At 54.1% G+C, this 21786-nt stretch overlaps 1 protein-coding gene across 1 annotated transcript in view; it reads right to left on the bottom strand.

The window, feature by feature from the left end:
* PEAR1 (platelet endothelial aggregation receptor 1) overlaps window positions 1-21237 on the bottom strand; it is a 23667-nt gene extending 2430 nt beyond the window's left edge. Inside the window, exons 1-20 of the mRNA XM_083416507.1 lie at window positions 20401-21237; window positions 17947-18042; window positions 17078-17182; window positions 16441-16541; window positions 15827-15919; window positions 13713-13959; window positions 13364-13487; window positions 11699-11835; window positions 8871-9083; window positions 8056-8230; window positions 6643-6763; window positions 6237-6361; window positions 5488-5590; window positions 3754-3900; window positions 3434-3562; window positions 3066-3194; window positions 2387-2605; window positions 1926-2038; window positions 842-956; window positions 335-397 (exon numbers count right to left, since the gene is read on the bottom strand). Coding sequence (XP_083272633.1) covers window positions 335-397; window positions 842-956; window positions 1926-2038; window positions 2387-2605; window positions 3066-3194; window positions 3434-3562; window positions 3754-3900; window positions 5488-5590; window positions 6237-6361; window positions 6643-6763; window positions 8056-8230; window positions 8871-9083; window positions 11699-11835; window positions 13364-13487; window positions 13713-13959; window positions 15827-15919; window positions 16441-16541; window positions 17078-17182; window positions 17947-18042; window positions 20401-20414 — 2569 coding nt within the window. The 5' untranslated portion in view covers window positions 20415-21237. The remainder of the gene's footprint in view (window positions 1-334; window positions 398-841; window positions 957-1925; window positions 2039-2386; window positions 2606-3065; window positions 3195-3433; window positions 3563-3753; window positions 3901-5487; window positions 5591-6236; window positions 6362-6642; window positions 6764-8055; window positions 8231-8870; window positions 9084-11698; window positions 11836-13363; window positions 13488-13712; window positions 13960-15826; window positions 15920-16440; window positions 16542-17077; window positions 17183-17946; window positions 18043-20400) is intronic.
* Window positions 21238-21786: the final 549 nt, after the last annotated feature.

Below are 21786 nucleotides of genomic sequence, written 5' to 3'. Positions count from 1 at the left end.
CTTTTCACTTTAGAGAAAAGAGGAGGAGGAGGAGAGATGATTGGAGTGCATAAAATGATGCCTGGGGAGGCAAAGTGGGCAGAGAAAAGTTTCTCTCTCTCAACACCAGAACTTTTGGACGTCCCAAGGAAGCTGATTTTTGGAGGATTCAGGACAGATAGGAGTTTCCTCATGCTGGGCATAGTTAATCAGTGGAACTCCCTCCCACAGGAGGAGGTGAGGACCACCAACCTGGATGGAGGAGAAAACAAATGCGTGGAGGAGGAGAGGCCTATCAGTGGCTACTCGCCAGGATGGCTATGCTGTGCCCTCCACAGGCAGGCAATGCTCTTACCTTTGCTGTAATACCTTCCAAGTCCGTTAGTGTAGCTGTAGCTGCGGTCCATCTGGGGGCCTCCTGCAGAAAAGGAAAGGGAGTCCAGGAGGGGGAGGGATTCTGTTGGGTGAAGCTCACTGGGTCTGAGCCCCAGAACCTATCAGTGGGGTTCAGACCTGGCACAGCACATGTGGAGGAGAGGACACCCTGACCAGACTCATGTGAAGCCTCCCAGCGACACCTGCTGCCATTTGGGGTCCATCAAGTTGCTGAAGGTGGTTCTGGAACATTCCTTGCTCACCCATTTCCAGGGAGGCCTCCAGGTTTGCAGGAAAGGCCAAACCCCTTAGGGAGAAATGTGTGCTGGGGTGGCTGCCCTTTGGGGAAGGGGCTCTACAGGAGCGGCAACAGGGACCAGGGCACTCTGTGAAAAAGTGGCCGTGTTCCTGAGTGACGGGCACAGATGGGTCTCTTGCCTGCGCCCAGGGCTCGTGGCGGAGGAGGAGGGAGATGCCACCGCCTTACCTGGCTCTGCTGGAGTGGCCCTGTGGTGCTTCCAGTCGGCGGGCAGCGTGGCGTTGCAGTCGGCCCCACACACTCCCGGCCAGTCTCGCTCTAGGCTCTTTGTGCTGCTGATCAGCTGGGGAGGGGGAAGAAAACAGGCAGTCACCCTGGCGCCAGACCGCGTGGGACCCTAACTCAAACAAAAGTTTCTCTCCAACACTTAAGATTCTTTATCCAAGACATCTGTGAAGGCTAGGGGTGGAGTGGGCAAGGGCCTGGCAGATGAAATCCCTGCCTTGGGGTGGGGCTTGTTATGGGGCTCCCTTTCCGGGTCCATGTTTAAGCACGTGGCTTCTGTGCTCCAGGCACGTCTCCCTGTTTAAAACCCATCCCGGAAAGTGTCTGTCTTTATTACTGACCACAGCCAAGTGGGGCTCAGCAACATGGAACTGTCCGATGCCAGCTGCGGTTTGCAAGTGACCAAAATTGTACCCTGCAGAAGCCACACTTGGCACCATAGCTGGCTCCCTCCAGGGGTGCAAATCAGAAGAAGCCAAACATGACAGCTACTTGGGTTTTGGTTTGCACACAGGTGCCCAGACTGGTGAGCGGACTTTTTGTGCAGTAAAAAAGGAGGAAAGTGACGCTGCCACCACTTTGGAAGTTCTGCCTCCTGCAGCAAAGAGCCCAATCCCTGCGCACCTCTCAGAAATGGGAGAGGAAATGTCCCTTTAGACATGCGTTTCTTTATTTTCCAACTCTAAAAGCACACATCTGACAACACACAATAAACTTCCTGGCAATTTTGTAATCCTATGCTGTAAATTACAGTAGACCCGCAACTTGACGAAATGGCAGCTTTGTGTCAGGAATAAATGAATGAATGCCAAGTGGGGAGAGAGCAGTTGAAAAGGGCCGTCTGAGATCTCACCAAGGCCCCCTGTCCCTTCCAGGGGTCTTGCCTTTGTGCACAAACCCCCAGAATGTAGCCCCCATGTAAGTTGTGGGCCTACTGCATAATGAATGCCCAGACGCCCTCGCCAGGTGAAAGGCCCAAGGCCCGGCCAGCCCCGGAGTGGGCTGCACTCCCCGGAGAGATCCTTACCTTGCTGGGGCCAGGCTGCTCAGGGGGGCTGGGGCAGGGGAGGCTGGGGCAGCAGGGCGACAGGGTGTGGTAGCTGGGGTTGGAGTAGTAGTGGGTGCAGCTGGGAGGGACGTCTAGGCAGAAAGGCAGACGGAGACAGGTCAGTACAGAAGCCCCCCATTCTCTGGAAATTCACTGCCCTCACCATCCCGCCCCAGCCCAATTCCATAGATATTGTAGAGCTGAATCACAGAATAGCAGAGTTGGAAGGGACCCCAAGTGTCATCTAGTCCAACCCTCTACAAAACTATAGGGTGGCCATGCTGGGAGGTGACTGCCCAACCTCTGCTTAAAAACCTCCAAGGAAGGAGACCTCTTCACCTTCCAAGGGAATCCGTTCTTACTGTCAGAAAGTTCTCCAAGACTTGAGTCTTGCTTTGTGAGGGTGGCGTGAAGAGAGAGCCAGGCGGGGCATTCCTCACCTGGCACGGCGTACTCTGAGGCATCCATCCTCGCTGTGGTGTAGGCCACAGCCATGTGGCGATGCTCCTTGTCCTTCTGCCAGTGCCGGTAGCAGAGGAAGGCCGCCAGCATGCCCACCAGCAGGACAGCCAGGGTGACGATGCCCATCACAGCCCCCAGGGAGGGGTTGCCAGCAGGAATGGCAGGAACCATGGTCAGGGGGGGCGGGTCGAGTGTCCCTGCACAGGGAGGCAGCAGAGTTGCACCTTCTTGCCAGAAATGGGGACCCCCATCTCTTGAAGAGGGTGGACAAGCTCCCCCCTCCAAGAGCTTCTCTCCTCCTGGGTTCAGAGGGGACCACCATTTAGAGACTGGCAGACAGGAGGCGATCTTCTCACCTCCCCACCTGAGCAGAGCCATTTCAGTTTCTCCGCACCTGTCTCTGCTCACAAAAGTCTATTGTGGTGGATGCCCAAGGGGCACTTTGACCTGCCACCCCCTTCTTCCTCCTCCTCCTCCTCCTCCTCACACCACAGAGTTTTAGCATTGGAAGGGTTCTCCAAGGCTCATCCAGTCCAAACCTCCCACCCTGTAATGCAGGAATCGCAGCTGAAGCATTCTCCTCCTCCTCCTCGCAGCTGAGAGCCTCTTTCACTCATGGGAGCGGAGAGAGGGAAGCGGGGGCCTCTTCGTACTTACGGGTCTCACAGTGGGCTCCAGTATAGCCAGAGGGGCACAGGCACCTCCCGGAGTCTGGCTCGCAGGGGGCCTCCCACCAACACTGGCACCGCTGGGCGCAGCTGGCCCCAAAGAACCCTGCAGGGCAGCCTGTGGAGAAAGCAGAGCAGGCACAGAGGCGGCGGGTGGGTCGCCCTTCATTTGAAATGTAGGCAGAGCCCAGCTACACAGGCCAGGTGGGTCCTCCTCCTCCTCCACAGCCAGGTAGCACAGGCACCCTCCCTTGGGGCACAGCAGCCAGCAAGAGGGTTGTGCCCAGGACTGGCCATGTGCCAAAGTTTCTCCCCCTCCTCTCCGCATTGTCTCCTTCCAACAAGTGGATAACTCACGTTCGGAGCAGTCACTGCCTGTCCAGCCAAGAGGGCAATCACACAAACCGTCCACTGGGTGGCAGATGGAGTAGTTGGCACACTTGCAGGGCACAGAGCATTTCTTGCCGTAACGCCCTGGCTGACAGGCTGGAGGGGGAGAGAGGGAGCTCAGTGCCAGAGCAGCAGACTTCTTGGGCTTCCCACCGCCTGTCCCCGTGGGGAGGGCAGTCTGCTCCGGCAGCCAGGGCCACCACTGAGCCCACCGAGACTCAGCCCATCTGACACGCCCGCCCCCCCCACTGGGCTGGCTCTCTTGGTAGGCTGGCTAGCTTACTTACGGCGCTGGCAGGTGGCACCCCGGAAGCCTGGGGGGCAGTCGCAGCTCCCATCCCTGGGGGAGCAGGTGGCCCCGTTCTTGCAGAGACATAGCTGGCTGCAGTTGGGCCCCCACAGGCCGTATCCGCACTCCTGGCTGCAATTGGGGCCTGGGGTACAAAGGAGCAGGAAGCAGCTCAGCACCACCTGCGGGTGGCTGACAGCAGGGAGGGAATCCTAGAGGCATGGATTGCTCACAGAATCATCATAGCCTTAGACTACAATCAGAATTGGAGAGTTGGGTGGGACACCCAGGATCATCTAGCCCACCCCCCCCCAAATCAGGCTTTTCACTCTGCCTTAGACACTTTAACAGCCAGTTTCCCCTTCTTTGTAGAGAAGAAAACGGCTATTACCAGTTTTCCGATTGTAGATTTTCACCGGCAGACAGATAAATCTCCAATTTGCCATTTTTCTTGTCCCACAATTTATTAAGAGAGGATGCCAATCTTTCTACCCATGAAGGGTGCTTACATGGCGCTGGGTGCTCTTCAGCTTGCCAGATCTTTTAGCCCTTGCCCAAGCCCCCAGGTGCAGGCAGCAGAAAACAGCCTTCATCAAAACATTTGAGGTTCTGCTCCATGATTACTCTGATCTCCAGACTGAGATTAATAGTCAGATTACCTGTATCAGTCACCACATAATGATCTTCTGTCAGTGGTGAACTAAAAGTAATTCCTAATATTTAGTAGGAAACTCCTGTCTAGCATTTTGAATCCATTGGTTCAGGTCCCCCCCTCTGGAGCAGCAGAAAACAAGCTTGTTTCATCTTCCTGTGACAGACCTTTAGGCTATTATTAATTACAATCATCCTCATCACATGGCCTTAGGACAATTGCATTTTTGAGGCACTGAAGGAAATGCAAGGCAAGTCATGGTTTAGCAAGCAAAGCTTGCGGGGAAATGTATATATTTATGATTTTATTGAATTTCTATACTGCCCTTCAGCTACAGGGCAGTTTAGCCTGACCACCGACGTCTGCAGCAGCTGAAGTTTCCAAACCACCTTCTCCAAGTACCTTCTCTACCTTCTTACTAACTGAAACTCATCCATCACAACAGGGCTAGACTGTGCTCTGGACACCCCATGAGGTTCATCTGCTTTAGCAGCAGAGTCAAGATTCTGGTGGAACCAAGAGATTTTACACTGGAAATGCTTCGCAAACCAGTCACAGTGAGATCCTGCGGACTCTGCCACCTTTGTCAGTCCAGACTGAGAGAAAAGCTCTGCAGGCCTTTGCTGCTCTCATTGCCACTCGGAGGCTCCCTCACCAGGTTCAGCTGCATTTCACCAGACTTTCCCTCCACTAGCATTTGAGCCGCCTATCAGGATAGTCCACATTTTGGCCAGGGCTTCAGCAGGAGCGCCAGTCGTATCAGCTGGAAAATCCCCCTGAGCTGTCTGGAAACCCATTGGATCCATCAGCCTCCAAGGGTGGACCATCCTCATAGGGGTCTGTGCCCCCCTCACCTCTGCAAAGGTGAAAAGGTGAAGAAGGCCTCGATCTCAACAGGAAGTGATGTCAACATGCCCCACTTTCAGATCACCCGGAAAGAAGGAAGGGTTCCTCCAGCAGTCCTGCCTTGCCCTTAGGCCACTCACAGGTGGCTGGAACCCCAGCCTTGCCTGACAACCCCATACCCTCTCCAGCCCAGGACCCACGGCAGGTGGGAGATTGAGCCCCGCCCCTGCTCACCTGTCCACCCAGGTAGGCAGTGGCATTGCCCCAGAACAGGATCACAGCGTTCTGCGTTCTGGCAGGAGCACCTGCTGCTGCAGCTGAGGCCGTAGAAGCCTTCCTGGGGGAAGGAGGGAGAGAGAAGGGGGCTTGCTCAGCCGTGCAGTGGATAGGAAGGCACAAGAGAAATCTCCCCACTAGTGGTTCTATCCCTCTTCGCCAGCCACCCCTGTATTTGGAAAGGAGGGACTGTCCCGCCACCATCCCCCGCTCTCCCACTCGTCAGGCAAGATGTCTCATGCACAAGAGGCATAGCCCTCTTCCAGCTGCCCAGGTGCCAAGGCAGGAGGCCGCTCCACAGGTGTGCCCAGGGGGGCACCCCCAGCTCTGCAGTGATACGGGTCAGAAAGCAGCCCTTTGAGAAGCTCTGTTCCTGTCAGGCAGATCCTGGATCACCCAGACTGGGCACACAAGGAGCTGGCAGCCTCAGCTTTGACAACAGACAGGGGCAATTGCCCACCCCACTACAATCCATTTGCCAGAAGCAGGGTGATGCCCAGCTCCCATACCCCGAGTTGAGCCATGTAAAGAGGGGAGGGGGAAACTGCCCACATGGTGCAGTGGGGGGACCTGGAAAAGGAAGTGGAGAAGCCCCCCACTCAGTGCCTCTCCCGGGACAGCCACAGCAGCCCCCCAAAGGAACCTGTCCATATATTGGTGGCAGCTTAACCCTGCTCCTTCCCCTCCCTTCCCCAAGGGCCACCTACCGGGCAGGGCTCCTCACACTGGCGGCCATGCCAGCCTGCCGCGCATGCGCATGCCCCACTGACCGGGCTGCAGGAAGCTCCGTTGGCGCAGCGGCAGGTCTCGTTGCAAGCAGAGCCCCAGGTGCCTGCGGGGCAGGGGAGGGAGCAGTCTGTGCCTTGCCAACCTGGGGAGGCAAAATTGGCAGAAAACAAAGTGCCCAAGGCAGGGAGGGGGAGAGAGGGAGAACAGATGTACACACAGAAATGGACCTTGGATTTTCTGCGCCCTCCTTATGCTTTGCACTAGCAAAGCATGCCAAGCCTGGCCAAGGGAAATAACTCCAGATGACCTCAAGGTATCCCTGAAGGCAGGTTCCCGTAACCTGCCGCCTCCCCACACCCCATGTCTCCCCACCACCTTTCCTACCTTCCTTGCAGACACAGGTCCCGTCAATGGGGGAGCAGGCGAGGGCATTGCGGCAGGTGCAAGGCAGGGAGCAGTTGACCCCAAAGGTCTCAGGAGGGCAGTGGCTGGAGCAGTGGGCACCCTGAGGGCACAAGACGGGCGTGAGGGGAAGGAGGGGCCACGCACAGCTGGGGGGACAATCCCCCCAATGCACCCCTTTCCTTTCTGGTGTTACCTGAATTTATGGAAAGGTTGGGGGGCTTGCCCCTCCAGCAGACATCATACCCCCCAACTACCAAACTCAACACAATCACTCCTGCAAATGTTCCCACAAAACACTTCATCACACAGTTTCTTCCTATCTCTATTCAAAGGGCCTCCACTGCACATTACAAAATGCAACAGTTCACTGATAAATGTATCTAAGTATTGGCTCAATGGGGAAATTTTAGAAAGTCAGTATTGGATTTGCACCATTCCAACTTCGTTCTGTTCAGGAAGGAAATGGCTACCAAGAGGGGAGTCTGGGATGTCAGCAGCCATAATCCCTCAAGCCTGAGACCATGGTACTCAGCAGCCTGGGTGATAATCGCTGGCATCCTGGCCTCTGAGTGCCAGACACAGGTAGCCATTCCAGAAACAATAGAAACCCAACTTCAGTTTATTAGGATCTTGGTCAAGATCCAGGGACGTGCTTATCTTGACCGGGAGAACAGGAACATGTACATACTCACCTTTTGTTTTACTTAATGGGTGTGAGGTGGAGGTCAAGGGAGGGATGGGGGGAAACCGGATGCTCAGGTTTCTGCCAGAAGACCCCTCCCAGATTATGACATAGCTGTGTATATGATGTATGTGTGATGTTTCACTCAGGGTGTTGTGGGTAAAAGGGGAAACTTATAAAACAGCGAGCCATCCTTTGTGCGGGGCTTCTTTCTGCTTCTTCCATGTGGTAGTTGGAAGTCCTGTTGCAACAGTTCCTTGAATAAAAACCAGGCCTACAGACTGCTGTTTTGCTCCAGTACTCTTAGCTGGTGTCTTTGTCTGGCAAATCCAAGTGAGCCAGGAGTTTTCCTTTAACACTGGCGTCAAGGGGAGGAAAATATTCCAGCACAGAACCAGGGGTGAGACCCCCTATCAGGATGCCCAAGTTTTTCTCTCCTGCAAATGGCCCTTTACAATTTTTGAGCCCCCCCCCCCCAATCTGTTTCCTGCCTGCCCTACCTGGCAATGCAAGCCCACAGGACCTTCAGAGTGGCCATCAGGCTGTGGGTTAGGAGAGAGATTTCACTTGCAGTTCCAATTTGTCACACCCTCCCCTTCAAATACACAATCCAGGCTCTGCTTGCCACTGGAGCACAACCCTTTCCTGCCCATGCTAGACCTAGCCGTCCGCCTAAGACGGAAGCCCAGGGACCTCCGAGGGGGACTCACCACGTAGCCTGGCGGGCAAGCGCAGAGCCCCGTCTCGCCGTCGCAGGTCCCTCCGTTCAGGCACAAACAGGGCTCCTGGCAGCCAAAGCCGTGGTGCCCAGGGGGGCAGGTCTCGTTGCAGAAGAGTCCTGCCCAGCCCGGCTTGCAGGTGCATTCTCCCGAGAGTGGGTGGCAGCTGGGGGGGGGGCAAACAAGGAAGAAGAAGAAGAAGAAGAGTTTGGATTTGATATCCCGCCTTTCACTCCCCTTCAGGAGTCTCAAAGCGGCTAACATTCTCCTTTCCCTTCCTCCCCCACAACAAGCACTCTGTGAGGTGAGTGGGGCTGAGAGACTGTGACTGGCCCAAGGTCACCCAGCAGCTGCATGTGGAGGAGCGGAGACGCGAACCCGGTTACCCAGATTACGTGACTACCGCTCTTAACCACTGATGATGGCTGCTCCCGGACATCTTCCCTCGACAGCTTCTAGCTTCTCTGAGCCTGGAGGCCGGGGGGAGGCTCAGAGAAGAAGGGCTTTGTGGGGGGCAGGGGGTGCAAAAGGCAAATCTTCCCCATCTGCCAAATGGGGACAGATCAGTGGAGAAGCCCGTCTCCCGCAGGGACGCCCCTGCCAGGGGGCAGAGCAGGAGGACTCAGGTGGGACCTTGCTCTTGAAGGAGGGCTGGGCCAAGAGAGAGCCAGGCAGCCTCTGTACAAATAAAGAGGGCAGGGGGGGCAAGGGGAGTTTCCAGAGCTTCTTTTCCACCTGGAAGTCTCATTTTAGGCTTCCGGTTTGCAGGTGACCAAAAGGAGAAAGAGGGGCACCTGCCCGCCTACCTCTGTGTGTGGTGCGGGTGGCAGAGGCAGGGCAGGTGGCAGGAGAGGCCGTGGAGACCTGGCAGGCACTTTCGCTCCTCGCAGCGGCTGCCCTGGAAGCCGGCTTCACAGAGGCAGGCTCCGTTGATGTGGAAGCAGCGCCCGCCATTGGCGCAGTCGCACTCCTGCCCGCAGTCCTGCCCGTAGCGGCCGATGGGGCACTTCTCGCGGCACCTGAGAGCGTGGGGAGAAAGAGACCACGGTTGTTATGGATAACGATTTAATTTCCTGAAATGGGAATGTTTGCTTAGGTGGATTTGCTGTGTATTTTTAGTATGGTATTTTTTTTCCTTTGGCCGTAGCTCTCTCATGTGATTGGCTGACTGTGAGTCACATGGGAAAGGGATTCCATTCCGTTGTGACTGTTATTCCAGCAACTGTCATTTATTAACTGCCTTTTCTGCTCTTCTCTCTGTGTGAGTGAGGGACAATGGCTGAGAGAGAGAGAGAGGTTTCTTCAGGATCCTGAGTGCCTGTCAGCGTGATCTGCCTGAAGTGAGGCAGAAAGAGGAAGATCCCGAAATGTGAATAGGGAGAATCCTGTGCAGGAACAAAGTGAATAAGCATGAGATTGTAGGTATGTTCTCAGTTATATGTTTATGAAAGGAAAGTTATTTGACTATAAAGAGTCTGGATATTCTATGGTCTTTATCAATCACCCAGAAGAGTTATTTAGCTTCCTAGCTGTAAGCTACTCTGCATATCATCAACACAGACAGACACACACACAGACACCCCCCCCCAAACAAGGGGTGGGGTGCAGAAGGATGTAGAGCTGATCAAGATCCACTTAAGAAAGGACATCGTTCTTCAGTATGCGGTTTTATGAAACACCAATGACAGCTGGCAACAGATTCTGAATTTAACACCATCCCCGTGGCTGCTTTTAAAGTCTGAGGGATTATTTTCCTATATGAAGGAAAAACTCATGGGGGGGGCAGGGAGGGGCAAGCCTTGTGGCTGGCACAGCTGACGAGAGAGAACTGGTGCAGCGAGGTGCCCAGGAGAAAGGAGCTTTGCCCCCCCAGCCCCTCAGCTCATGCCATGAATGGGGCTAAGGCAGGCTCCATGGGGGTGCTACAAATGCCCCCCAGGTGTGCCTGAAGCCCCCTGCATCCCCTGGCCTCCTCTCCTTCCTCTGACTTAGATGGGAAAACCATCAGGGGCTTAATTTTTCTCCTCCATTGTCTGCATTAAAAAGCTGGCAGAGAGCAGTGTTTCCTTCCCCTCCAGGCTGCATCCTTTTCTCACCGGGGGGGGGGGGGGAAGATCCACTCGCCAAGGGGGGGCCCAACTGGCTTCCTCCACAAATACTCGCCAACTGGGGCTGCAGCTGTTGAGCCGCACAGCAGGGAGAAGGAGGGGCTGGGGGCAGAAGGAGAAGGGGCCACGTGGGGCCAGGCTGTCCAGCAGCCCTGGGACTCCAGGAAGGGGGCTGCTGGGCCACCCAGGGGCACAAGCTCCCCACCTGCCGGAGACCCTTGTAAGGCCAGTACAGGTATGCTACTTAGGTATCCCTTGTCTTCCCATCATCATTTCTTTTTTTATTTGCCATAGGTTTTATTAAAGTAAAAAAAAAGATATACAAAAGCTAATATCCAATATCTTTTTAGAATCCCAAAGATGAAATAAAATAAAAACACAAGCCAAAAAGAGGAACAGAAAGGGGGAGGGGAGAGAAAAAAAGGGAAAAGAATAAAAGGAAAACTTCTGATTCTTTGTTTTTCTGCTATATATAGAAAGTTATTCAAAACATCCACTCCAAGGTAATACCCAACTATTCTGCTTTCTAAAAACCAATATTTCCTTCAATTCTCAGATCCAGATATCATAAGTTCATTTCCTTTTTCATGCAAAAAGTCCAAAAGGGATTTCCAGTCTTTAGTAAATACCAATAATTATTTTTCTCTAATTAAACACATCAGCTTTGACATCTCAGCTAAGTCCAATCATTTTAGCAACCATTCCTCCATGGTAGGTAATGATGAATCTTTCTATCTTTGTGCAAATAAAAGTCTCGCTGCTGTGGTCATATATTGAAATAATGTTCCATGGTCCTTCTAATTATATATCCATTACTCCTAGAAGGAAAAGCTCTGGCTTTTCATTGTTAACCTACAGCTCCCAATTCCATGTCTTCAGTCTCATCCGTTAGCATTTCTTCCATTTCCCATTTGAATTTCTCCATAAAGTCTGTTGCTAATTTTGTAGAACGTGTATTAATTCTGTAGGTTTTGTTTATTTCATTCACTTCCCCTCAAAAAGGATGCAAGGCAATTAATCACTTTGTCCCCAATGTCTTCACCCTCCTGAATTTTAGGTAGAACTTATTTCTCTCAGCTCCTTTAATGCCAAATTATCCAAATATATTTCCCTCTCTCTGTGTATTACTCCACTTTTCCAAAGTCTCCACTATCATTTAGTTACCTTATTTCTCCAGACAACGGAAGAATCCTTTCTTCTATCCTAGCAACATGCTAGGTCAGCCGAACGCCTCCCAATGAACTGTTCCTTCTGGTCTTGCCAATTTTTTTTGTCATTTTTAAAATCCAAACTGTCCATATCATTTTTAATTTCACTCACCTCTTGAAGAGATTTTGCTTGTTCTACTCTCCTCTGCTGTGAAATGTCAACAGTGAGTGGGTTTTCTATAGATGCCATTATTTCCTTTGCTGCCCTTTTCCTAGTACCCAAAATGATGAGTCTTGAGACTTTTTTACCCCCTCCCCATTTCCTGCTTCACTTTTTAAGCATGTGGATACCCCTGCTGCCCGGTGGAGTCTACTCACCTCTCCCCCGTGTAGCCTGGTGCACACTGGCACTGCCCAGACTCCTGGCTGCAGAGGCCTCCGTTGTGGCACCTGCACTCCCCTTGGCAGCTGGAGCCAAAGCGCCCTTCGGGGCAGCGGAAGGAGCAGATGGAGCCCTGCGGGGAGGGGGGGGGCAGAGAGAGAGCCCCGATCACAGTGGTGCCAAGTGCAAACCCTGCCCCCCAAGGATCAATCCTGCTTGTCCACAAGAAGAAGAAACAACCAACTCCCTGCCTGGGTGGAGGCCGGGGGGCACCAATGGCCAGCATGGCCTAGTGGTTAGCGTGTTGGACTGGGATTGGGGGGAAGCCAGAGTTCAGTTCCCCCACCCCAGCCATGAAGCTCACTGGGCATAACCTTGGGTTGGTCACCACCTCTCAGCCTAACCTACCTCACAGGGTTGTTGTGGGGGGCTGTTAAATGGGGAGAGGGAGAGCCCTTGGAGGAAAGGCGGGATGCAAAAGTAATAATAAAATAAATGAAATGAAATCATGCCTGGGCATGACTCTCTCAATGGGGTGCACAGAGAAAGAGGGCACTCTTCCTGACCCCCAAAAGGCTCCCTGCAGGGACAGTTCAAGGGCCCCTGAGGACCCTCTTGCAGGGGGGAGATGGGGGGGGGAGAAAAAAGGCGGCCTGCAATGAAAGGAGGCGATAGCTGGAGATGAGGAAAGAGGGGCTGCAGAGCGTTTCTTGCCACACCCTAAGCAGAGAAGTAATATACAGAAAGCCCAGGGCCCTCAGCTGCCCTGCAGCAAGGGGGCAGGAGGAAATCCCAGCCCCCACGTAGGTTGCAATGGATGCTGCCCCCAACCCCCCTGCAAAACTCTGGGATGTGAAACACAAGAGCAGTCAAGTACAACATTCCTAGAGTGAACATGTTTACACCTGGGGAGGAATGTTTGTCCAGCCAGCTGGTAAACTTCCTGTTTCTTCTGGGCTGGGACAGACTTCCTCTGCATGTGACTAGAGGTGGGCGTGGCCTCACCTGTGCAGGTAACGACAAAAGCACAGGGCAGAGCAGCCACCTCTCTCTTTTGACTACATGCGTCAAAGAAGCAACATCTGCTTAGCCAAAGATGCTCTCTTGGCCTCCAGCCAAGAGAGGACAAAGGAACTGTCTCCTTATGAGATAGTTTCCAGGTGTATGTAAATTTTCAAAGCTAAGTCTGCCTTCTGGGATCCGATTGTGAACAGAATGTGAGTGAGTAAACTCTTTTTATACTTTTATAGAAGACTTTTCGTGTCTTATCTTTTATGAGGTAATAAGGGGGAAATACCAGAACAGTTATTCTAGAGGCTTTAGTCAGCCTCAGCAAATGCATCTGCTGTGAGTTTAAAAGGGGGAATGTTACTCTGCTAAATTGTGAACTTCTTAACACAAGTTGGAAAGGCTATAATCAAACAATATATCCTCTCCTGCATCCCTGAACATTCCCACAAAAACCCACTTTGCTCAGGTTGGGACTCAGCTGAAAAGGCAGAGCCCTGCGTTCTCCTCACCTGTGGTGGCACCTGAGCAGGTGAGCACTCAGGTCAGTGGCTGGACGGACAGTGCAGGCCCACTTCCCCCATCCCCATCCTAGGGCCTGGCACCACAAGTGCCCCAGGCCCCTCCTCTCTCACACACACACATAAACGTACCATCCATCCTGGAGGGCAGGCGCACTTGCTGGTCTCAGGGGGGTGGCAGATGCCCCCGTTCTGGCAAGGGCACAGGGCCAGGCACTGGAAGCCACTGGTGTCGTTTTGGCAGGACTGCTCGCAGCTGCAAGAGATGAGGAAGGGTGAGGCTGAGCTGGCAAGGATCCTTCCCCTCAGCCTCACCTTTACAGCGACTCTCAGAAGCACTAGAAACTCATTCTAGGTTTTGCCCTGAGGAGAGATTGGAACCCAGCTCCAGACCATAACGGACCTCAGCCCAGTTCACCAGAGGTCTACAGCCCCCCCAGCTTTTCTGTCTGCCAACCTGCATCCCTGAGGTGCTACTCACTGTGGGCCGCTGAATCCCGGGGCGCACAGGCAGGCCCCTGTCTCCGTGTCGCACTGGGCACCATTCTCGCACTGGCAGCCCATCTGGCAGTCCTGGCCGTAGGTACCCGGGGGGCAGAGCTCCTCGCAGGAGGGGCCCTTGTAGCCCGGTGGGCAAAGGCAGGCCCCAGACAGGGGGTGGCAGCTGCCTCCGTTCAGGCACCCGCAGGGCTGCTGGCAGTCTGGCCCCCAGGACAGGCGGTTGCACCCTGGAGGGGGAGGAGAGGAGAGGAGAGGAGGAAGAGGAGGAGGAAGAAGGAAGAGCGGCTGAGGAAAGGCAAGTGGGGTTCAGGGCAGACTGCACCAACCAAAGGATGGCCAAGAACTCTGGGCGCCACACAAAATGGGGGTACCCCCACCAGCCGGGTGAGTGTTGGGAGGGTCTTCCCACACAAGGCTCTAATAATATTTAAAATAAAAATAAAAATTACATGCCGCCCATCTGACTGCGTTGCACCAGTCACTCTGGGCGCCTTGCAACAAAATACTAAAAACATACAATAAAGCCTCAGTTACAGGTAGGTAGCCGTGTTGGTCTGCCGTAGTTGAAACAAAAAAAAAAAATTCCTTCCAGTAGCACCTTAGAGACCAACCTTGTTCTTGGTGTGAGCTTTCCTGTGCATACAAACTTCTTCTGATACACTGAAACAGAAGTCACCAGACCCTTATATGTAGTGGGAGGGTGGGGAGGGGGATTACTCAGAAGGGGGTGGGAATGGGTGGTTGGCTGATAGGTGTGGTAAACCTGCTGACGACTGTTAATGACTGCAATTGGTCTTATAGGAAAAAGCAAGGGGTGAGATGGCTAAAAATAGCTTTATCATGTATAATGAGAGAAGAATCCAATGTCTCTATTCAGACCAGGTCTCTCCATGGTTTTAAGTTTGGTAAGAAGTTGCAATTCAGCAACTTCTCTTTCCGGTTTATTTCTGAAATTCTTTTGTACTACCCACCTGTAACTAGTTACAGGTAGTAGCTGTGTTGGTCTGCGTAGTCGAAACAAAATAAAAAAATTCCAGTAGCACCTTAGAGACCAACTACGGTAAGATGTTTTTGGTATGAGCTTTCGTGTGCATGCACACTTCTTCAGATACACTCTCTCTCTATATAAGGAGCTTGGCAGGCCCCCCCCTCAAACACGCAGAGCACAGCAGGGTGAGGGTTTCTGGGGTTGGGGGGGGGGAGCAGTGTGTCACACCCCAGGGCTGCTGCCTGACAGTCCCCTCATCTTGTTCACAACTGCCCTTGGGGGCTGCTGGCTCCCCTCACCAAGGAGAGGAAGTTGAGGCTCCCAACACACACACACACACCCACGTGCCATGAAAAGCCCCATCTCTTTTCCCCAGGAAGCCCAAAGGAGTTTGGCCCAGAGGAGCAAAAGCAGTGGCAGCCTCCCTGAGGCCGGTCCCTGTCTGCCTGGCTCTGCAGAATCCTCCCCCCACATGCACACTTGAGCAGCCCCCTTTGCAGGCAGCCCCCGCTCTCCGCCCGCCCCTGTTCCCTCCGAAGGGCTTGTTTCCCAGCCAGTGACCTGCTTTCAACTCCAGGCCCAGAGGGACGCCTGGGAACTGGCTGCCTCCACGACCTTTGGAGGAAGAGGCCCCTCCGTTGCCTCAGGCTGGAGCAGCGAAAACAGGACCCACTTGGCCACTCCTGCCAGGCTCACAGTGAGCCCCACAGCCTCCAGCCAAGAGGCATCCCTGCCTCCCATCCCTTTATGCGCATGGGAAGGGGAGGGGCTCCTGAGGCAGTTCTCTGTGTGTCCACCTGCATGTGCACAAGGGCAAAGGTGGTGCACCTGGTTCCTCCATCGCAGGCCAAGCCTTGCTGTGGCCACCTGAGCTTCTGAGAGGGGCAGCAGGTGGGGACGAGGCGCAGCAGCAACTCACAACCCCCATAAATCAAGGACCAAGAATGCTGGCCTGGAGATGCCCTCAGAGAGGATGCTTTGCCGCTTCAGAGGGGCGACAGGCCAGGGGGAGAGAAACAGGCCCAGTTCCCCCAGGTGCAGCTCCAGCTACTCCCAAGTAGGCAGCCCTCGCTGTGCAGCAAAGAAAAGACCTCGTGGAGACTCACCGCTGGAGCAGTCGGGGCCCTTCCAGCCGTCGGCACACTGGCATTGGTTCGGGGCCACACACCTCCCGTGGACGCACTCCTGGGTGCAGCTAGCTGCGGGGGGGGGGGGAGGAGGCACAGGGTCAGGGACACATCCTGCCTGCTCTGAGGTCTCCAGGCAGCTGCTGGAAAAGCAGCTCCACTGGGACCTCAGGGAGGCTAGGAGGGAGCTGGTCAAGCAGGGCGGGGGGGAGACCAGACATTGTGGAGGAACCGAGGGGGCTTCAGGCAGCCGTGGGAAAGGGCCCCACCTGGACGGCCAGACAGGAGGTCAGGAGCAGGAGGGAGGGAGGCCCACAAACGAAAACCCCACCCCCTTGTGGCTTGCCAAAGCAAGCAGAGCCCCCTCCCCTCCTCTCCCTACCACCCCTTGCAGGGGACCAGCCTCAAAGACTCGCAGCCAACCCCCCCCCCCCGCCGCTTGGCCCCCTCCCCACTTTGGCTTCTGCCAGGCCAGGTGGAGGGATGGCACAAAGGCAGAGTTTGATTTGGGGATCCCCCCCACATCCCACGGCAACTGGGTTGGTTGCTGGGACGGGTGGGGGTTTGGGAAGAGGATGGACGGACAGACTCACGGACGCAGCGCTCCTCGCTCTCGTAGTAGCCATTGCAGCAGTGATGGCGCCTCCTGTAGTCGATCTTCACGCCTTGCCGATAGGCTGCCTTGTAGAGAACCCTGCGCGAGGTCAAAGGGTCAGGGCCTGGCCTACCTGGCAGGGTGGGCTGCTGTGGCCAGGGCCCAAGGAAGTTGCTGGCTGCCTTTGCAGCAATGGAGGAGGCGGAGCAGCCCCCTTCTCCTTCCCTTACTCCTGATGCCCCCCCCCCCCGGGGGGGGAGATACTGCCAAAGGGCAACTGGGAGAGGCAAGAGCCCTGCTGTGGAAGCCCTCAGGGCAAAGATCTCCCTGCTGCCACTTGCAGCTGGGCTTGGCCAGAGTAGCCTCTGGAACTCCCTGCTGCAAGGAGCAGGAGGAAGCATCAAGCTTAAGTCCTGGAACCTCAGATTGGAGCGTCAGCAACGCAGGCCTGGCCTGGCCACCTCTCCATGCATGAAGCCGGCACAAGACAGCTCCCCCCCCACCCGCGGCATCCCAGGCGAACAGGCCCCTGGCTCACCCGGGAGACCCTTGAGTCCAGCACCCAGCATCTGCCGTTGCCCACCCGCTTCCCCTGCTGGAGAAATGCAAAATGCAAGGAGGAGCCGGGCTCTTACTTGTGGCGAGTGCAGGTCTTGGCGAAGGGCCACGCTCCGTCGCAAGGCTCCTCGAAGGCCTGGGAGTACGGCTGCACATAGGACTCCTTGGAGGGGGTTGTGAAGCTGCGAGAGGGGAGGCAGGAGAAAGGGAATCCTCTGGGGGTCACTGGCCTGGCTTGGCTGGCCACCGAGAACTCAGCGGAAGCAGATCCCCAGATCACAGGCAAAAACAAGCTGGATCCCGCTCCCCAACCACATTGAAATAAACACCCACAAAACACTTGCTCTGTTTAGATTTCTACTCCTGAGAAAAAAAGGGAGGCACCCTCTTACCTCTGATATATTTCAGATCTTTATTTGAATGGCATTGAAATGCAGTGAGAGCCCCACAAGAAGAGGGGGGGCAGTCTTGGGGTGGCTGGGCTGAAAGAGAAGCCCCGAGACCTTTGTCCCATGGGCAGGGATTATTCAACTGAGATTCGTGCATTGCCGGGGTGTGTGTGTGTGTGGACTAGAGGACCATTTGGGTCCCTTCCGTGGGGTTTGCAGCCAAATCAGAAATGCACGTTTTGCTAGACAAGCACAGGGCTAGTGCACAGGGAGTTCCCAAACTTCCTGGAAGGCCTTCTGTATGTGGCCCACTCCCCCAGCCTCCTCTGGGAGGTTGTGTGTGTGTGTATCTGTATACACACGTCTCGTATATCTGTATCATATATCGTAAACTGCCCTGTGAGCCTTGGGTGAAGGACAGTATAGAAATTTTAATAACAACAGCAGCATTTGGGCTGTGATTCTAAGTCGCGCAATCCCTCTGCCATGTGAGCCTCATTCCCACCCACTTCCTGATGCATTCCACACAAACCCTCCAAGTTTCCCTAGTTCCTCACCTTTCCCAGTAGCTGCACACGTTGGGGTCGCTGGGACTGAGCAAGAGGCCCCAATCCAGTTGCATCCACAGCAAGAGAATGGAGTACTGAAGCATCCTAGGGAGGAGGAGGGAGGAGGGCAGGTCAGTCCCGATGAGACAGGAGGAGCCTCCAGAGACCCAAAGCCCTTCCAAGGGAAGCCGCCGCCTGACAATTCAGCTCCCAGCCCTGGCCTCGGAAGTGAGGGGCAGCCCAGGAGAGGCAGACCGTGTGCCAAAGGGGTAAAGTCATCTGTCACAATTATCTTCTATCTGGCGCGAGAGATTGATCGAGGCTAAATACAGCCTTGCAAGTGTGCTGAATGCTCTGTTGCCAAGGCGACACAAAACTGAGGATGGGCCAAACAAAGCAACATTTTGGGTACTGCAGATACTGGTATTCCTGCCCCAGCATCCTCTGCTGAAGGAGACCCAAGCGCTCCCTCCCTGCGGCCATCAGGCCACTGGTGCTGATGCCAGACAGGCTGGCAGGTGGAGGGTTCAACTCCTTTTGCACCTGCAGGAAGTGACTCTGGGCTCCAGGAAGATTTCTCCACGCCTCCCAAGTCCAGAAGCTGCACATAGAACCCAGTTGCTTAATTAAAACAAATCAGTGCAGGTTCAGACTCAGAGGTTGGATGGTCATCTGTTGTGCAGGATTTGGGTGAGAATCCTTCATTGCAGGCGGATGACCCTCAGGAGAGAGGTGAAGAGATCGGTGATATTGGGTCCCACCTGACTCTGCCAAGCAACATACATTATTCTCTGGATTGCTGCCCTCATTTGTTCTGTTCCAAAATAAGAACTTCCCAGATTTCCCTTGATGCCCCCTGAAGCCCCCACCCCTCAATGCCAGCTGTCCAGCTCGGAGATAAACACAGGAAACCCCCAGTGAAAACAGGAAGCGAGCAGAGAGAAGGTTTTCCTCTCTCACCTCCAGCTGGGGCCACCTCTGGATGCCCAAGGGGCAAGGTGAGCCCTGGAGCCAAGCAGTCCCACCTAGAGAGGGGAAGGCCTGGGGGAAAAACAGAAAAATTGGGGGGGAAACCAGGTTTTTCCCCCGAAGCCGTTTTGTCCCAGAAAAAAATCATTTGGTATAGTTTGAATATTCCACCCCCCCCCATTTTTCCATTCCCCCCCCCCCCCGGGCTTCCAGCACCCCCACTTTGGAGCTCCCTGCCAACTGACACCAGGCAGGTGCTCTCACTGTACTCTTTCCAGCAACTGCTCAAAACATTTTTGTTAGGGCAGCCCATCTGAACACGTAGAAGCTGCATGCGATTTACTTCCTTTTAACCACTGCTGTCTTTAATCATCTTTTGAATACTCTTAAATACCTGCTTTTTACTGTGTTTTATCTAGATGTCAAATTTCCAGAAATTTTAAAGCCATGAGAAAAAAAAGTTTTTTCCCTTGTTTCCTCCCAGAAAAAATGGACATTTTGGAAAAAGTGAAAAAAAGTTCAGTGTGGAGTAGTTTTACAAATTGCGCGAAAGGCAGTGTATATAAAAAAAGAAAGAAGCCATCAACATAAATAAGAAGTCCATGAGAAAAATGACAAAGAGGAAGAGGAAGAAGAAATGGAAAATGATAGCTGTAGTTCAGAAAATGAGATAGAATAAACCTTAACTTTAACTTTATTTGCTGTTGGTAAAGGTAAAGGTATCCCTGACCGTTAGGTCCAGTTGCGGACGACTCTGGGGTTGCACGCTCATCTCACTCTATAGGCCAAGGGAGCCAGCGTTTCTCCGCAGATAGCTTCCGGGTCATGTAGCCAGCATGACTAAGCCGCTTCTGGCAAACCAGAGCAGCGCACAGAAACGCCATTTACCTTCCCACCAGAGCGGTACCTATTTATCTACTTGCACTTGATGTGCTTTCGAACTGCTAGGTGGGCAGGAGCTGGGACCGAACAACAGGAGCGCACCCGGTCGTGGGGATTCGAACTGTGGCCTTCCGATCGGCAAGCCCTAGGCTCTGTGGTTTAGACCACAGCGCCACCCTTTTGCTGTTGGTGCTAAGGGCAAATCTGATTATTATTTATGTTGATGGTTTCTTGCTTTTTTTGTTGTTGCTTTTGAGGGAAAGGAGGGTGGTTACCTGTTTTATTGCAAGCATAATACTTTTTATCTACACTGTGTTTCACACAATTTGTAAAACATTTCCACACCGAAGCTTTTTTCAATTTTTCCCAGAAAAAAACCGGGGGGGGGGGACGTCCCCCCCCCTTCAAAATTTCTGGAAATTTTACATCACTAGTCCCGCCTCCCCCCGCTCTGGGAGGATGGGGTTGCTGGCAGGGCATTTATTCTACAGCAGAATGGCCCCTCCAAACCCCATTTCTTCAGAGACACCTTTCAGGCCAGCTGCAGCCACCCACACGCAGGAAAAGTACAGCAGGCTTGGAGGGGAACTTCATGGCTCCTTCGCATCTCACCTCCTGCCAAACATTTCTCCCCACAGAGATCCCGCTCGCCGAGCCCATCCCAGGACGCAGGAAGCCCCTTCCTGGCCTTGTGCTGGGCGGACGCTGCCTCTGTTACGGGGCCACTCGCTCCCTATGGCAAATCAGCACAGGCTCCTGGTGCGGCAGCTGCTCATCTCTGAGCCGATTGCTCGTTTCCTGCAAAAGGCTGTTTTCCAAACCGGAATGCAAGCTGGCGCCAGGAGCCCAGGAGTCTCTGCGTGGTCTCCCTCAACCGTGCAAACACATTGAAGGGCGGCCTGAGTGCTGCATCTTCTCAGTGGCTTCTCTTTTGGTCAGCCAAGCCTTCAGCGGCAGCTCCATAGCTGGACAGGTTCTGCCATCGGGGGGAAGCGTGTTTCTTGGGTCTACTTCACACGCCCTTTTGCCTCCCTGATGGCTGCAGCGCCTTTCGTTTACGGGAACAAGGAGAGCCAGCTGGCAGCAGCATCCATCGCTGCCAATGAGCTGGGCGTTAGGGGCCACTGTCACCCCCAGCCCGCCCCCCCCCCCCATGGCTCAGATACGCTAGTTGAGGTCAGGCAGGCCCATTCTCCCTGTTGATCTTCTGGCACCTATGGGAGACCTCCCCTCCGCCTTGCAGCGGGAATTTAAACTGAATTCTGGCTTCATAGTTTTAACTGGGGTTTTTTTTTGCACTGAATTACTTGCACGCTGCTTAGAGACGATTTCAGTTACGCTATCAGAACAAATTACATTTTAAAAAATGAAAGGAAAGATTCCTCCACTATTAACACTATGGACATATCGTGTGTGTGTGTGTGTGTGAGAGAGAGAGAGAGAGAGAGAGAGAGACTCTGCTGTATCTCACTGTTAAACATTGGTCTGTTAAACAGGAAAAAAGTGTCCTCTGTTGCAGTTGGGAGAGTCACCAGCAGGTCTCAGCTGTGAACGGGTTACTTGCCGCTGCTCGCCCGCCTCCCGAAGTGGCTGCCCTAAGTGCCCCCTTCCCTTTGGCAGCAACTCTCCTGGGTTATTTGCTGAGCTGTTGCCTGTGGGTCCCCCTCCCTCGTCCCTCCTGCCCGTCCCCCTGATGCTGGAAGTGGGGTGGGGGTGGCATGGAGGAGACTCTGAGGAGCACCCAAAGGTGCTCTGCACAGTTAGCCCCACCCACTCCAGGATCTGAGCTGGGGAGGCGTTTTTTGGAGGGGGGAAATGTCCAGAAACTGTGAAACCAGGGAGGAAAAAGAAAGCCCCCAGGATTGAACCCAGGACCATTCACAAGCATTACAGAGCCGCCACCCAAATGACAGCAGGGACCAGGGTGCCAACTCGAATAAAATGGGGGGGGGGGCAGGTAAGCCCTGCCGTGCATAAGTGATCACATGACACGATGCA

Source organism: Podarcis tiliguerta, assembly GCF_965153285.1.
Source record: "Podarcis tiliguerta genome assembly, chromosome: 16".
Taxonomy (NCBI): domain Eukaryota; kingdom Metazoa; phylum Chordata; class Lepidosauria; order Squamata; family Lacertidae; genus Podarcis; species Podarcis tiliguerta.
Note: the sequence above shows the minus strand (reverse complement) of the source record. Positions and strands in the feature narration are given on the sequence as shown.